The 17,712-nt window shown below is 41.8% G+C and overlaps 2 protein-coding genes across 3 annotated transcripts; one reads left to right on the top strand and one right to left on the bottom strand.

Moving 5' to 3' along the window:
* The first annotated feature begins 173 nt into the window (after positions 1-173).
* Positions 174-8,853, top strand: LOC137887420 (fibronectin type III and SPRY domain-containing protein 2). 2 transcript variants are annotated; one of them, XM_068730395.1, is made up of 13 exons: positions 174-304; positions 668-940; positions 1,309-1,404; positions 1,734-1,967; positions 2,164-2,186; positions 2,551-2,672; positions 3,612-3,776; positions 3,920-4,054; positions 4,283-4,436; positions 5,100-5,233; positions 7,307-7,442; positions 7,537-7,713; positions 8,545-8,853. In XM_068730395.1, exons 2-13 carry the CDS (start codon positions 689-691, stop codon positions 8,792-8,794), a joined length of 1,878 nt encoding a protein of 625 aa, XP_068586496.1. In that variant the 5' UTR covers positions 174-304; positions 668-688; the 3' UTR covers positions 8,795-8,853. The 2 variants fall into 2 exon arrangements, with proteins under 2 accessions (XP_068586496.1, XP_068586497.1); XM_068730396.1 differs by having other exon boundaries at positions 175-304; positions 678-940.
* A 126-nt stretch (positions 8,854-8,979) lies between these two features.
* LOC137887421 (KH homology domain-containing protein 4-like) lies at positions 8,980-16,706 on the bottom strand. The gene is made up of 14 exons (XM_068730398.1): positions 16,587-16,706; positions 15,370-15,631; positions 15,158-15,277; positions 14,920-14,993; positions 14,409-14,461; positions 14,096-14,292; positions 13,395-13,603; positions 12,953-13,013; positions 12,606-12,663; positions 12,170-12,393; positions 11,579-11,683; positions 10,909-10,994; positions 10,704-10,822; positions 8,980-10,304 (listed from the first exon to the last, which is right to left on the bottom strand). Exons 1-14 carry the CDS (start codon positions 16,613-16,615, stop codon positions 10,174-10,176), a joined length of 1,728 nt encoding a protein of 575 aa, XP_068586499.1. The 5' UTR covers positions 16,616-16,706; the 3' UTR covers positions 8,980-10,173.
* Positions 16,707-17,712: the final 1,006 nt, after the last annotated feature.

The following is a 17,712-nucleotide window of genomic DNA, read 5'->3' as shown; positions in this document are numbered from 1 at the left end:
CACATGTTAGGGGAATTCCTCCTCCTTATAGCAATAAATGAAAGCTGAAACTGGTTTCAATGTTTACTGTGTATACAAACCTCCTGATGCCTATAATTAGTATAAATTGTAGGCCTATGTTTTTTTTTTTTTAAATCAATAAATAACTAACTTCCAACATTGATGTTTGCGTGCAATCCGAGTCGTGTCTATTTTTGTCCCAGCTGGGTGAGAGAGTTGGTTACAGCTGCTTACAGAGCTGGTTTGTCGGGACTGTTGGCCTGAAATGGCTGTTTAGAACAGACTGGGTTGCTGAAGTATCGAGGTAATTATGCTCTCTGCTGGTCCTTCATTATTGATCATTTAAGAACAAACAGATTGTTCTGCACATGCAAGTTGCTAGTTTCAAGTTTGAAGAGTGAAGTTTTGAGATTTCATATTGTGTTCAGTTATTAGATGCAGGTTTTTTTTAGAATAGTGGTCTTAATGTAGATCTATATATTATTATAGGTAAGAACAGGAAGGTAGATAGATAGATAGACTTTATTTCAGACTCAGGTTCCAGAGAGACAAATACATAAAGTGACATACACAAACAGTAAAAGTACATAGGCCTAGCAATGAAGGGTTGGAGTAAAATGGTATATTTATTTTGTATCAGTAACTTGCATGATAAATGGATTGTAAGCCTCCCACAGTCCCTCTCCTCATGGACCTGTATGAGATCAGAGGAGGCAGACTGGATGTGATAGCAGAGGAAGCTGAGCACCAGGAGTTAAGCAGAGAGTCGACCACCATGGCAGACGGAGGAGCGAGGGCGACCCGAGGAGTTTCCACCTTCCAGAGGTTTTCCGTTGACACCAACGAGTCCCTTATCTTTGAGCCCTGTGAGGACAGCCTTCCGTCTCCCACTGGAGCAGAAGATGGACTTGATGATGTGTTTAAAGAGGGACAAACTGAGGTGGGAACACTACCATGATGCATGAATGAAACATTTTCTGTTCAACCGCAAGGGTTTTCTAGAGGGTCTTGGTGCATAAATGCAGAACCAGCACCCCTAGAAAAAATGTGACATTAAAACACCCCAATTCTTAACAACTCTACATCCTATAATTTCCCTAAAAATGGCAATGAAATTCCCCTTAAGGACTGTGGACTTATATCATTTCAGATTTCCTTGTAGGTAACTCTCAGAAGATGAAGCTGTCCACATGAAAGCTATTTCTTTTACCAAACCTCAGACATGAGCAGAAAGTCCTGACAGCAGTGGCTGAAAAATGGTTTATAATACTGGTTTGAATTGAAAGTGTGACTTTCAACTGTTTTCAGAGTGAGATCGTAACGATCAGGAATCAGCTGCAAGGGAAGGTCGCTGAGATGGAGAACTTTGCAAGTCATCTGGAGGAAATCTTTCTCACTGTGGAGGTAAATGTCATTGTCAAAAGACTTAGGGTTGAGTAAAACAGTTTGTTGTAATGTGTTTTGACATTAGATTTATTATTCTATTTCTGAGTGTTTGGGAATAATTTGTTACATTAAACTCAAAGACAGAAATTAAGTTGAAGATGGCAGATTTCAGTTCTGTAAATCCATGTGTATCTCCTGAATGGCCTGATCTCAAGAGTCAAACATTTCCTTCATTGCCTCCCTTGATCTTCCATCCTCTCCTCATTTTTCTTTTCTTTCCACATTTTGTTTAATACATAACACATGTGCAAATCTCTTGCTATGATCATCTGTATCTGTATGTGCAGGAGAACTTTGGCCGTCAGGAGCAGCACTTGGAGCAGCACTACAACGACGTGCTGCAGACGTTGTCTCAGCGATACGACGACCGGGCGGCTGGACTGGAGGAGGAGAAGAAGGGCAAGCTGGAGGCCCTGTACAAGCAGCTGCTGGCCTGTGGTCAGGCGATGGATGCCTCCAAGGAGCTGATTGAGACGGCCCAGGAGGTCTACCGCAGCCAAGACAAGAGGCTTTTCCTCAAGGTGTCCTAGCTTGTGTTTGTGTGTGCTTTATTGTGTGCAGATTACAGCTGTATACGTGATTTCAGATGGTGATTTAGCCGTCATAGTCCTGTCGTAGAAAAGAAAAAGAAAAACGGCATCTGGGATATGAAATGTTGATGAGTATTTCTTCATTTATTTACTTTGTTCAATTGCTTTCTTTGACGTTTATTGACAGGGAGTTATGCCCACCATCAACAGGTAATTATGACGCTGCTCAGTGAGTATGCCACATGGTGTGACCCTGCACTGGCCGTGACTGCAGTGTGATTTCAGATAACTAACCATTTGTTTCCGTGTGTTTTTTGCCTTTTAGTTTCAGACTAATATTATTTAAGTAGACACATTTTGAGCGTGAAAGTAAATTCTTGTCCTTGGAAAAAGTAGTTTGACATAAAAGTCAGTGCTCAAGGTCCTCTTTCTAGCTTTTTGCAGAGCATCGAGATTTATTTTTGTTAAACTACTGACTACATATTTTGAGTGATCCAAATGACACAACCCTAGATAATAAATCGTATTATTCAAAGCTCGTTTTTTTTATTTTTTTTTCCTTGTACTAAACCAGAATCGAGGAGTTTGCCAAAGAGCAGGTTGACCTCACGTTGTCTACAAGTCTCGAGTTTGACACCCCACTTGCTGACCTGTCAGATGTCAAAACCATGATGGACTCCATCAACGTTGTCCCAGGTCTGATTTACACTGATCCCCCAGTTCACCTGTTACCCATCGAACACTGACTGCGTCTGTACAGCACACAGAGTCAATAGCTTCAAAGTTGTCTTTGACACATTGGGCTCTGGACATTTGAGACAGTCTATAATTAAAACAGTGAGAAGTCTGTGGTGTGGTGGTTGCCCAGGGATGTGTTTTTATACACAAGGTAACCGCCAGTGTGTCAATAATCAAGTGATGGTCTCAGAGAGGGAACCGGCACACGGCACTGTTACCACCCAGTGTTTTAAAGACTGTTCAATAAGGAGAGAACGTTTGTAAGTCTATATAATATTTATTGAGAGAGAGAGAGTGGTGACTACACACTATTGATTTAAAGCATCTTCACTAAGCAGAGGCCCACATGAGGATAAGAGATGGGAGTCTAGATGCTGGTGTGGTGTAAAGCCAGCAGGTGGATGATGGGATCTCTCGGTTGACTCTCCCAGAACATACTGGAGGTGATTGTGGTGATGGGGAGGTGGTGTGTTGCACAATAGTAGGTCTGAAACACACAATTACAGGCTTAAAATGAGAAGAGGTTTAAAGGCTGGTTTGACCTGAGGAGTCTCGAGCAGAAAGATTATCGATCAGATCTGGTGAAATCTGAATTGTGAATGTGGGAACTGACAGCATGGGAAAGCAGAAATTCACTTGTAGAGGAATAAAGGCATTCACCAAATGGTGTATTACACTTCCATGTCTTAATATCTATGGTCAGTTGTCCTGTTTGTGTTTAGGAAGGTAGGAATATTTAGAATTTAGTCAATGGTAAATATATTTAAAAAGACACTGTTTCAGGTAAGAAAAACAACAAAACTAGTAACTATCTAAATGTCCCGTTATCTTAATGCTTTTGATGGTTTGACTTGACAACAGAACTGAGTTAATAATGTTCCTCTAATATGAAAACAGCTCCGTCTGCCCCGGTCATCAACCCCCAGATGCCCAACTCTGCCACCCAGACGTCCCTACGTGTCTGCTGGAGCTTGTTCTCCGACGACACGGTGGAGTACTACGAGCTGTACTACAGACCAGTGCTGGAGGACACGCCAGCAGACAGCACCTGTGCACCACATGGTATAACAGTCACATTGCATGATAACACCGTCTACTGTCGAAATGGTAGCTGCTGATGTGGGAATCAGTGATTCCTCTGAAGGATGCTGGGGACATGTTTTCATCAGAGCGGCCGCAATTCAAATCTCTGCTGTTTGTTGTAGTGAGCAAGGTGAAAGTGAAGGAGACCCACTGCGCAGTGACCGATCTGCTGCCGAATGCTCAGTATGAACTCTGGGTGACTGCGACCAACACCACAGGCATCAGCCCAGCGAGCGAGAAGACCTTATACATGACAGGTAATACATGTTGCTCTCCTACAACTACATGCATGAGTTCTGAAAGTTATGAAACTTGTGACAGATGTTGTCTCAGGATGTCACCCTCACACCAGGTTTGTTCTCTTATTTTGTAATCACTCCAGCCTCTCATGATTGATGATAGAGAGAATGAAATCTAAATGGTTGATTCCTCTCCCTCTCTCTCTCTGTCTCTCTGTCTCTCTCTGTCTCTCTGTCTCTGTCTAGTGCCGTCGCCTCCAGTGATCAAGCAGAGGGAGTGCACTAGCTGTCCAGAGGCTGCTCTGATCCGCTGGGAGTCGGGGAACACTAACCCTGTGGACTCTTACACTGTGGAACTCAGTGAGATGGGCACTGATGGCACAGAGAGCGGCACTGCTGAGTAAGAACTGTGTTATTAACATAGACCTGCAGTCGACAGATTCTACATAGAAACAGGCTCAAGATTCACTTGTGCTTTTCTTGAAGTATGCCATGTTTATTTATAAGAGTTTGCACACAAAGGTAAACTAAAAATAGCTCTGCTGGATTTTATAATGTATCTTGACTGGCCTGTCCTTTTAATAAGGCTTTTGCTTCATCCATAAGCAGGCCTGTGTTAGTGCTTGCCAGGGGTTTTTGAGGTCCCGTGGTTATAGAGCTGCTGAATCAAGACACACTCTGCCCTAGAAAATCTATTCTTAGCTTCAGCTCCTTCAGCACTGTTGTGTTGTCGCATTTGGGGTCATTTTCATTTTTCATGTGGTCACTTCAAAGAACAGTCAAACCCATTTGTTTGAATAGTCTGTGTTTTTCTGCACAGAGGAGGCTAAACTTTATTAACTGAAATGAGTCTGTGGTCCAACTATGACACAGTTCTTAGTGAAACACCCCATTTATCCACCTAGTATTTCAAAAGTTGTGAGACAAGATGTTATTTCAAGGCTTCATACTCTGGGAGAGGTATGGGAATACAAGACAATCCAAAAAGTTGACATCATTGTGCATTTAGTGTATTTCAAAAGGAAATGATATCAGCCTTCTGTCTCATTGGTTAATCCTTCAGGTCGGTAGTAGCCGTGCCCACCTGTCAGTGTCTGATCCAGCTGCAGAGAGGCCGCCGTTACCTCATCTCTGTGAGAGCAGTCAACATCGGCGGGCCCAGCGACAGGAGTGAAGTTATTACTGTGTCCACAACAGGTGAGACGCACCGTGGATCAGCCTCTTCGTGGTACTTTCGTATGAGCAACAAAATGTACTTAAAGCATTGAAATAAAAGTACTCCAAATAGTGTCAGGCAACCCCTTTGTGGGGCCTGATTCCCAGGTTGGGAACCACTGAAGTAACATGTAAGTGATTGAGGTGGTTATTTTCAACTTCCTCACATATTTTGTATAACCTTTTTCAACATATTATTCAGACTTTTTCCGACCTACTATATTATCTTTCGAAATAATACACTGACTAATTAATAATTTTTTTTTAACTTCTTCATTATACTATGATTTTTTTTTTTTATAGGTAACTTAATATAGCTGTTCAATAATTGCAGTGGAGTATAAGTTCAAAGTAGCATCGAATAGAAATAATCAAATACAAAGTGCATCAAAAGTGTATTTACAGTTGAAACCAGAAGTTTACATACACTGTGCAAAAAGACACACAACACTTTTTTTCTCACTGTCTGAAGTTAAATCAGACTAAACCTCTCCTGTTTCAGGTCCGTTAGGATTACCAAAATTATTTAACTTTTGCTAAATGTCACAATAATGAGAAAGACAATTTCTTAGAGAATTTTATATTACTTTCTTTGAGGTCAAAAGTTTACATACATTTCCTTAGTATTTAGTAGCATTGCCTTTGAACTGCATGACTTGGGTCAAACGTTTTGGGTATCCTTCCCCAAGCTTCTTACAGTACTCTGCTGGAATTCTGGCCCATTCCTCCTGACAGAACTGGTGTAACTGAGTCAGGTTTGTTGGCCGCCTCGCTTGCACACGCCTTTTCAGATCTGCCCACAAATTTTCGATGGGATTCAGGTCAGGGCTTTGTGATGGCCACTCCAAGACATTGACTTTGTTGTCCTCAAGCCACTTTTTAACTATTTTGGCAGTATGCTTAGGGTCATTGTCCATTTGGAAGACCCATTTGCGCCCAAGTTTTAGCTTCCTGGCTGATGTCCTGAGATGTTGCCTTAATATTTCCAGGTAATGTTCTTTCTTCATGATGCCGTCTATTTTATGAAGAGCTCCAGTTCCTGCTGCAGCAAAAACAGCCCCACAACATGATGCTGCCACCTCCATGCTTCACAGTTGGGATGGTGTTTTCAGGTCTACAAGCTTCCCCCTTTTTCCTCCAAATGTAACGGTGGTCATTATGGCCAAACAGCTCCACTTTAGTTTCATCAGACCACAGGACATGTCTCCAGAAGTTAAGGTCTTTGTCTTGGTGTCTTTTTGCAAACTGTAATCTGGCTTTTTTTTAAATGTTTCTTTAGGAGTAATGGCTTCCTTCTTGCTGAGTAGCCTTTCAGCCCATGTCGGTGCAGGACTCGTTTTACTGTGGATAACGACACTTTCTTACCAGCTTCAGCCATCATCTTCACAAGATCTTTAGCTTTTGTTCTGGGGTTGATTTGCACATGTCGGACCAAAACACGTTCATCTCTGGGACACAGAGCCCGTCTCCTTCCTGAGCGGTGTGATGGCTGGACATTCCCATGATGTTTATACTTGCGTATCATTGTTTGCACAGATGAACGTGGCACCTTCAAGCATCTGGAAATTGCACCCAAGGATGAACCAGAGTTGTGGAGCTCCACGATTCTCTCCCTGATTTCTTGGCTGATTTCTTTTGACTTTCCCATGATTTCAAACAAGGAAGCAGAGTGTTTGAGGTGTGGCCTTAAAATACATCCCCAGGTGTGCCTTCAATTAACTCACATGTTGTCAGTTAACCTATCAGGAGCTTCAAAAGCCATGACATCATCATCTGGGCTTGCCCACGTTGTTTAACGACATAGTACTTTTGGTGTATGTAAACTTTTGACCTCGAAGAAAGTAATATAAAATAAATAATTTTGGTAATCCTAACGGACCTGAAACAGGAGAGGTTTAGTCTGATTTAACTTCAGACAGTGAGAAAAAAAGTGTTATGTGTCTTTTTGCACAGTGTATGTAAACTTTTGGTTTCAACTGTAAGTAAAGCACTTACTTACTTCCTGTCACTGCTTTTTCACTCTCGTGTGATTACTGACGTCGTTTACCTGTGCAGGCACATTCTTCTACCTCCTGGAGGACACCGCCCATCCTTGCCTGTCCATCTCTGAAGACGGCTTCACCGTGTTTTATGGAGACGAGGAGCTGCCAATTAGTGCCATGGCCTTAGATGATAACAACACTTTTACCAGGTAAAGCATACAATGGCTGCTTGTGTGACAGGAGGTAATAGGAACCTTTTAAGGTTAGATTACAGATATGTGACATACGACCGTGTGGGTTCAGGTGTGTAGCTGTCTTGGGGGATCTGATCCCAGTGAGAGGCCGGCATTACTGGGAAGTTGAGGTGGACGATGGGACGGAATTTAGGATTGGAGTTGCGTCCGAGGACACAGAGAGGAACTCGTACCTCGGAGCCAACAACACCTCCTGGTGTATGAGACACATTCTCACTCCATCCAGGTACCAGTGGATAGAAATAACTTTAATGTTCTGTAAAACATAGTTAAATACAATAGATTTCCATGTGCTCTATGTCTGTGATTGGTTACCACTGTTCTACATACATTACTAGATCTACTACCTTTAATGCTTTCAATAAGGTCAGAAGAGAAAAATACTCAGTTAAAAGAATGATTTTGTTATTATATTAATTTTAAACAAACAGCAGTTGGGTCTTTTGAATCCCAAACAATGAATTGTAAACAAAGTTTCAACAAAACACAAAGGTTTGTATAATGCTCAGTCACTTGATGAAGTCCCATTTGTTGTACAAACTGGGAAGAATGTGGAAAGCACTTTACTGACCAAGTAGATGCAGATTTGATACAATTAATATGCTGGAGGGAATACTATTGCAGTACATGGAAACTGGGCCAAGACTTTATTTTTAGCCACCAGAAATATTCCTTTCCAAAGCAAAAAAAAAAATGTCCATCCATGCAAAACTAAGCTGACTGAAGGTAGACAAGCCCACTGAATCTGTTACTTCATAAGTGTTGCTATGGCAACTTTTTGGGGGAACAAAGCAGGACAGTTGAATTGTCACATTTAGCAAATCATTCGGTGCGGCACACCACACAAGCCCTGAATGTGGTTCCTTTTGTGGACATCATCTTGGTGATTCTGCCTACACACAACCACGGTTCTCATTTCCTTTAATCTGCAGCCACTTGAAATCCTGTTGGCTCATGATTCAGCATCTGCTTTACAATGATCCCAACAGGATGAGAGATGCTTTATATTTAGGACTACTCTGCTTCACACGATCATGTTGCCCTTCTTTCCGTTCAGGCATAAATATGAGTTTCTGCACAATGGCTGGAGTCCTGACCTGAGGATTACAGTGAACCCAGTGCGGATAGGAGTGGCTCTGGACTACAAGAGGGGGACTCTGTCCTTTTTTAATGTGGAGCTGGAACAACACCTACACACCTTCCAATGTCACTTCCGAAATTATGTCCACCCTTGCTTTGGCCTGGATAACCCCGGAGTTCTTACTGTACACAACCGCATAGAGGCTCCAGAGTATTCATTCATCTAACGCCAGCAACAGATCCAGGTTCAACATGGAATAAAAACCTACGGCCGGAAGGAAGTGAATTAACTGTTTATTACTTACCAAACTCTTGTCAATAAAGAAAACCCTAACTCTCTGCACCCCCAAATTCATAAACAATCTACCAAACTTCCATAACAGCACAGTACGTGTGGGATCCAAAGACCAGGGGTTTTCAGGTGTTTTTATTATAGTATTCCATGGGAACAGGCAGACACCATTTTCCAAGATAAGAAAAACATTTCACTGAATTTACAATATGTATTTATAATATCAGTAACTGCAGCAGACCAAGTGTTTAAATTCAGACAGGATAGAAGGGAAATGTATTTTTATTAACAAGATGCTTTTGAAAATAAAATAAAAAGTTTTAAGAAATAAACATCCCTTTGTAGACATATCTACACATCTTAAAAAAGGAAGAATCCACCCTGAATACTTCGACACTGTTAAAAGTGAATCGTTAAATATTTTGTTAACAGAAGACCTTTCTGCATTTAAGACAATAAGTGCATGTTATAATCAGAACCTTAAAATAAAAAAGGGCTTCTACCAAGTCAGTAATAACACAAGGGAGGAAAAACTGTCAAAAAAGATTTGTTTCCCAATTAGCAAGAAGCCACAATATGTGCTGCATCTTAAGTCATGTGGACACACACACACACACACACACACACACACACACACACACACACACACACACACACACACACACACACACACACACACACACACACACACACACACACACACACACACACACACACACACGCTATATTTACAGTTGCTATATAAATGGGCATAGATTTTAAATTTTCCCATTGTGTGGGGGGTTCTGGGAGAAAAACAACCCAACCTGAAACAAGACAATGCAAATCTACACCAGAATAAGTAAAGTAAACAAAAACAGCCTTTCTCCCTTTAGAGTCCAGGAAAGCACCAAACATCAGAACAGAAACTGGTGATAATTCAAAGGCTAGTCCAGTGTTTTTTGCATCTTCTGCACATTTGTTTTGATTGTCAACCTGACAGTGTATGAAGCTTGGTCACCCGTTAGTCCTAAACATTGATGTCAGTGCATTAAGTGGAACCAGAAATTTGTGAAAAGGTGTCCCAAAACACCACTCGGTGATGAATGGAAATAAAAATGTCAAACTTGGCTTGGAAAATAGTCAGCAATAACATTTGTTCTTTGAACTAAATGGGGGTAAAACACAGCAAAACACTGGTTTAGTCCTTAAACAGTGTTTGAAAGTAGGAGGGTGGATTTTTCCTTTTATGGGGTTTGAGAATTGTGTTGCTTTGCTGAAAGTAGGCTTTGGGTCTGTGGGTATCCTGGACAGTGGGGATGGATGGGGCAGGGGCTATGAGTAATCAGTCTTACTGCTGCGTGTCCTCTCCTCCTCTTCATCGGAGGAATCTCCTCCGTAGGGCACAAGCCCGGATGCGTCTTCGTCCACTTTAGACTTCTTCTCGCTCAACTCCTCCTGAACACCTGTAAGGGCACAATGAACAAAAAAATGGAGAGACAGAGAAAAGTGGGAGAGGCGGCGAGAAAGCGAGAGACAAAAAGGAAACCCATTGAGGAGACCCATGTTAGCGGTGGTTTTTGAGTTCGTTTGATCCACAGCCGGGGGGGAGGGAAGATATCAAATGAAACGGCAGCAGAGCACACATCCATAACAGGCAGGTCCACGGACACATGTTGAGAGAGAAAACAAGGGAAAGACAAAAAACATATACAAGAAAAGCATGTTAGTGAGTTCTACCAGTGGAGAGAGTAACACAGGTCTCCGCTCCTCCTCCTCCATGGGGGGGGGGGATGCCATTTCATGCAACAGACATGTCTGAGTATTCAGGCTCTCAGACTTTTCGGAGGTAAAGAAATGCATACCCATTGACGCGGCGATGCCAGGCAGACCAACCGGATCTTCCGTCGCCGCGTGTCTCGGCCTTTTGCGTGTAACGGGAGCAGGAGCCACAAAGAAAGGCGGCGGAGGAGGCATCAGAATGCTGGAGAGAGGGAAAAACATCAGCATCTACACTACACCATGTTCATGAAGGATAATATACGGGGGAAATAAGATCTATTCACAGACCTTTGTACTACTTTCTCCTCTCCAACACTGGAGGCAGGAAGTGCAGACTCTTGATGAGCAAGACCCTCAGGAGATCTGCTGGGAGGCTGAAACAGAGAAGTACACATTTAGGACAATTCAAAACTTTATAATGAAAAACAATTGTTTCCCCCATGTTAAAACCTTTCCAATGGCTGAGGGCTTTATTTTAAAAATAAACATTTCCTCATTCTCTAAATAAAGTTAGCAGTCACAAAAGAGCAGAGGCATCATTCAAACCATTTCTAAACAGCCCCAACTTAATTAAAACCTTTAAAGATGTGTCTCAAGACCAACAAAAATATGAATTTGACAGAGCCTTAAGTGTTGACAGGAATTTCCAAATGGCCAGCATTGTATACATTTTCAGACCAACACAGTGTTGCAGCTTAAAGCCTCATCTGTGGTTTAAAATAATTAAAAAAAGGGACATAGTTTGATGTTCAAACTCAATTAGTCTAAAAAAAACATTTAATTTCATGGAATACAAGTGTGTCATTCTACATTTTTCATGATTTTGCAGAGATAATTGACGCTTCTCTGTTCTCTCTGACTGGAGAAGACCAGACAGTTAAGCTGCAGCTCAAACCGGTCAATCATTAAAGAGAAAGAAAAGGATCCTTCAATGATGTGAACACGCGTCACATCTTACATGTTCTTCCTTAGCCCCCTCCTGGAAATGACGCCTGGGACTTCCCGAGTCAGGGGGGGTGTTCCTCGCTCCTTCAGGCTCCACCGCCTCACTGCTGCCTGAGTCCTTAAGTAGAGCAAAACAAACACACGCACACCAATGCAGCAGCAGGAAGCAGCGCGCTAAAACTCCTCAAAGTGCCCCGACAACATACTAATGATACATGGATGAAGTTTGTGGTGAGCAGAGTTAAAACTCTGTAGCTGGTCAATTTATTGCCTGGTGGGCTAACTAAAGCCAATTACTAATACATCATTTAAAATATTTGATCAGCTTTATATAATTGCAGGTTAACCACCACTTCATCTTTTATAAAAGGGGCTGGAAGTATCAAAAAGCTCAAACTGGTAGAACAGATATGTGCACACTTTAATCTATGCAGAGAACACTTTCCGTATAAAAAGGACCTTCATCAGAGCATACATGGTTCTTGCTTTATACAATAAAATAAAAACATGTTTATAGCATTTTACAAGTTAAATCAAATCAACATAACTAATACATGAATGCTGAAAACAATCATTAGTGGCAGCCTCGATCTTTGGCATTTACCTGGACGAGATAGGGATGCGGTTTCCGAGGACACACCGGATACTGAACCATTGCCTGAGAAGATGGAGGGTTTGTCGACATGTTAGAATGACTTGGGGGACCATTTGCATTACTCCAATAACCACTGGCTCCTGAGTACGCTGAATAGCCGCCAGCATACCCATTATACCAGGACCCCTGGCTAGAGTAATTGCTATTAGGTGGAAATCCATGTGCTGCGTATGCTGAAATGAAAGTATAGAACGTGGAGTTAATAGCATATATTACATTAATCAATAACGGTGCTTTGACAACTGTGAGGTACTAGTTCAACCTATTGTTGAGCCACTAAAGACGTCAAGGGATGATTAATCACCACAAGAAGAATGCAATCAACTAGTACCTGATATTTGGTCACCCTGTTGGAATTAGTTACAGGCCATAAAAGAGTACTTACGTTGTGTTGAGCCGGTGGCTGTGTAGTTTGTCACCATGCGGGCATTTTCATCCCTCACCTGGAGAGCCAGAGAAAACAAAAACCATGTAAGGAGCTAGATAACAATCCACAAAGAGTGTGCTGATTAGCTTTCAACAGCTGAGGTGCATTGTGGGTAGGTGCAGAGCACTCAAAACCTATCTCTGGAGATCAGGTGGTTCACGCTACCACTTTCACTCTCGGAGGTGGGTATCGGTGAAAACTATACGCTTCAATAGTTTCACCTTCTTAAACCTCCCATTAGGCTGTCAATTATATTCAAGTTTAAACTCACAGCTGTATTTGTGGCGACGATATCGTGAACTTACAGTTTCCAGCAGACTCTCCGTGAGTTTCTTCGCCGACTCCAATCCGGCGGAATTTGGGTGGCTGTAACACACGAGGCGCCACGAGTTAAACACGGCGAAACAGACTCAGGACAGAAGTAACAGAGAGCAAATGGAAAGATGTTTCGCATTTATATGGAAGCAGGGCTCTGAGGTGGCCGCGTCAGTCACATGTGAAACAAAAACCATGGGGTTGACTTCATTAATTCAGACAAGTAACTTCTTTACACCAAGCAAGTCAAGTGACATCCGGTTAGGATTTAAGGAAAATGTTTCAGTAAATCAAAACCCCTTTTTGTGGTTTCCTTTTTGTTTCAACCCCAAGCTTGTATAGTGACCCGTGGATCTCCCTCTCTGGTGAACTACTCCCAACAGGAAATTTAAAGAAGTGCACCAAAAAGGTGAGCATTTGGAATGAACATACCTGATGTAGACATAAAGAGGCTCAAAAGACTCTCGTTTTGATGCTTGTTCAATGTAGCCGGAACCTTTCCCCCTGAGAAAGACCCGGGCCCCCGTCTCCGTCTGGATGTGACTCAGGTACGAACCTCCCGGACCCTCGATCTTCTCGTTCACGTTGAAGAAGGGGAACGTCTGGTCCAGGCCCACAAAAATCTTTGTGTGCACAAAACTCTGTGGATAGGGGAAACAATGTGATCTATTATAATGACCTGCATATTGACATCTAAAATACGTTGGACTAGAAGTAGAACAGATGTGTTAGCAGATGCAGAAATCCAAGGCTTTTCCCTTCAGACCAGGGACGTTCTCTCTGCTGCTTAATTTGGGAGGTGGGTATCAGTGAAGGCAACATGGTCTTCATTTGCCTCACTTTCTTAACCTCCACTGGTAAAATCCTAACTCACAGACAATCAATATTCAACACAAAAGACCTGAGCTGTATCATGAATTGTATTTGACACAACCCCAATTTTACTTTGCACGTAATTATTTCATGTGCCAATGTTGTGTATCCATGGAGAGGTGGAAGTAAATCTCTGCTATGAGGTGCATTGCAGAAACATTTGCAAAGGTAACATTTTAGTAATTAATCCCCCGGGGGGGGGAATGTCACCACCACTTGTAGAAGGGTGCACTTTGATATAGACGTCATGTCTTTCGTACCCCCGAATGAGGAGCGGCAGGCCGATGTCCTGGCACCGAGTTGGTGTTGGGCATCCGTGGCACAGGCGGGGCGTTGACGAGGCGAGGAGGCTGAGGGTAGAGAGTGAGCGGAGGCATAACGGGCATCTGCTGTCCCGATGCGGCCGAGGCCCTCAGCAGGTCCTCGGAGATGATCTCCTTTATCCTCAGCACAGCCTCTGATTAACAGTCAATGTTTGGACATCAGCTCACAACATGTGTACAATAATTAGATGAAGACAATGCCAGACTACATATTAAGCAGATTTTAATTTTTATTTAAAGTGCAACTTACTGTTGACCTGCTCCTGGTTCTTTCCCTGGACATGTAAATACAAAGGTCTTTGTCTAAAAGAAAGCAGATCAGAAATGTCATGGACAATGGATAACTTCTGTACTCCTGCAAACATTACTCGAGAATTCACTGTATATGGTAACTGATCCAATTTGTATTAGATAAACATTGCACTCCTGGTAAATATGTTGAGATGTTCTAGGAGTGCAATAAGCAAAACAGTTTATCACTATAATTGCAAAGATTTAAAAAGGACGGCAATTCTTGTACAGCTTGCGACTACTAGTCAAAACTATGATAAGATCATCTTTTTTTTTTTATTGAAACAAATAAATACCATATTATTAAGTTAGCCCTATATATGAAACATCAATATATGGAATATTACTTCTGCAGGAACAAGAACCTGTGTTAAATAGATATGAATATGTATTACAAGTAAAGAATAGAACAATATAGCAGATTAGTATTAAATGACTGGGATGAGGATATCCCTAGTTTTAGTACACACCCTGCTTTTCTCTTTGAAGCATCAGGCATGTAATGACCTCTCGTTGAGACGACCGCTCCACTAAACTGTCGGATCTGGGAAAAAAAATAAAAAGTAGTAAATTTGATTTGGACATAAGTGGGATTATTGATCTGGATATTTAAAGCTGTTTAAGAGCCTACTTAATCATTTTCTCACATTCCCCATTTGCTTTTACCTAATGTCGTGTGTCAAATGAAACACCACCATGTCCACTTACCTCCTCCTGTGTTTTGCCTTTAGTAAGAAGGTCCCTGCAATTTAGCGGCACATCGTTGATGTCGACCTCTGTGACCACCATTTCTTCTGTGGCGGATTGCATGGGCACATTTGGGGCAGTCTACAAGACATGAGAAATGACAAGGAAACGGTAAGCCCCCTAATAACGCCAGACAAAGGGTTATTTGCAACAGCTGTTTAAATCATGTGCACCTTTGCAAGTAACGGTGGAGGAGTCAACAGCTTTCCTTTTGCCATTAACATGGCATTTATTTTAGCAGCCATGGCCGCGGCCAGTTCAACTCCACCCTGAGGCGCTGGCTTTTCTCCCATTTGTAGCGGCTGTGAAGCGGTGCTGTTTGAACCAGCAGCGCCGACGACTCCTGAGTGGACCGCATTTTCACTACTCCTCTGCTGCCTCACTTCTACACTTTGTTTAGGTTGGGCTGTCTTATCCCATCGGCTGGTGAGGCACCTAAAAAATAAAAAACAACAAACAAACAATTAAATAAGCAAAACTAAAATCACATTTGCTAAACCCCTTTTACTACAAGAAAGTCACTGGGTAATGGACTTGCCATTTCAATTTTGAGGAGGTGTTGAATCTTAGCTGAATGGCAAAAACCTCTTCAAGATTAAAATGGCAACTTCTGTGCCTTTGGCCAAATACATTTTAGAGGTAATAAGTATGGTTTGATGAATGAGAGTCGTCAGATAGGACACTGATTAAGTTAAGGTTGGTCACTGTGGAAAATGAAGGTGGTGATAACACTCTACATTATTTGTCTACACGTGTACAGTTCGTGAAGGATTACTTTTGCTCGTAAAATACCTACACAAACAAAGGATACAACTCAACGTTTCAGACATGCTAACGTATGTGGATGGCGGTTCATTGCAGCCAGTCGCGTAATGTTACTACGTTGCGTTAAAAGTTGAGGGAGTTTTAAAGCTCTTTTGTTAATAAACCATTTGTGGCTTTGAAAAAGATAACGCCGTTTATATTTAGCGACAAATAAACAGTCATTGTAATATCCTAACCGTTTATCGTCAGCTAAGCTAACAACAGCCAAAGTTAGCTACCGTTAACTAATGCTAAAGCTAAGGCTGAGCTAGCTAACCTGCTAAAGCATGTTACGAGCCTGTTTTTGGACAATAGTATTACCAACAAATCCATTTAAGACTTAAAGGATTATAGTTTCGAGTATTTTGAATGCTGCACTCTGGTCAGCCTCCTCGTACTACACAAGTGATATCACGCATGCTATAAATCATTAGCAGGCCACAACCATGTTTGCTAGCTTGTGGATTAACACGATAGGTAGCTTTAGCTTGGCTAGCTATGTGCTAATATGCAGTGGGTTTTTTAACTCATATTACTCTAGATAGCTAATGTATTCATACAAAACCAAACCATATGGGACACTTACGGTGTGTGTCCAGTCATTCCCGAAGACATAGCACAAATCGGCTGTAAAATTAAAACAGTTTCTACTAAGTTAACGCTGGACGACGGGAGCCATCAGTCTGCTCCTTCTGGCGCCGGCGACTTCTTCTGACGACTTGTCGCAAAGTGTGACTTGGCGGAAGTTAAGCTGTTTTCATGTTATGTAACACAATCTGTTAGAGTCCGATACTTGATTAACATCGTCAGAAAATACAGTTTGAGATTGGCTCAGGGTTTTCATACAATTGATGTACAATGTATGATTAAGCATAACATCCAACCATTTTGATGAGTATCATGATCATGGCGGGATTAAGCTAGTGGGGCCATGAAGAGCATCTAGGCGTCCGTTAAAGCTACAGTCACATTACACTTACAAACTCACGTCGGCTCCAGCAGATTCGCAGTTCAGAGTTCCCCTTTACTACTTGGTTTGATTTGGTGCAATATTCTAATAATACATACCAAACTTTGTCATGGATAGGACAACACCTTTCGGGATTTGTTTCAATTGTTGTCCCTGATTTTATCAAGACAGGCATACACTGTCTGAAATTATGAAATATTAAAAATAGGACCCATGTCCAGGCAGCCAAAGGTACCAATGTACTGTGTCTGGAAATATAAAATCAAGCATTATAAGTACAACATTACACCACCATACTACAAACTGTAGCATCACTCGTACAGATTGTGTAAAGTTTGTAATCACTCGTCTCAATATTTAGGCTATGTATTACCTACATCAGAGGTGTTTCATCGCATTATGTTTGTCAGGGCTGAATGTGGGGCAATTTTGTTGCATGGAAAGCCAGACTGAGCTCAGACACATTAAGCACTTCATGTCAATGGAGTAATCAAACAATTTGTTCACACAGATAGTGTGTCATAGTGTGCAAAATGAATGACCAAACACATATTATACACAAATCTGACTATACATTAGTGAAAAAGAAGGCATTTGTTTATTCAAATGCTTAAAATAACCTACATTTAGCTGACAAGGAACTCTAGCAGCAGTGGGAATTACTGACTCTTGTTTGCCAGGAACGAATTTTGAAGTTGAATGACGTCGTTTTTAGTATTGCAAAACCATGAAAAAGAAGTTT

Source organism: Cebidichthys violaceus, unplaced genomic scaffold (genome assembly GCF_023349555.1).
Source record: "Cebidichthys violaceus isolate CVI_PGR_0920_01 unplaced genomic scaffold, fCebVio1.0.p SCAF_5, whole genome shotgun sequence".
Classification (NCBI taxonomy): Eukaryota; Metazoa; Chordata; class Actinopteri; order Perciformes; family Stichaeidae; genus Cebidichthys; species Cebidichthys violaceus.
Note: the sequence above shows the minus strand (reverse complement) of the source record. Positions and strands in the feature narration are given on the sequence as shown.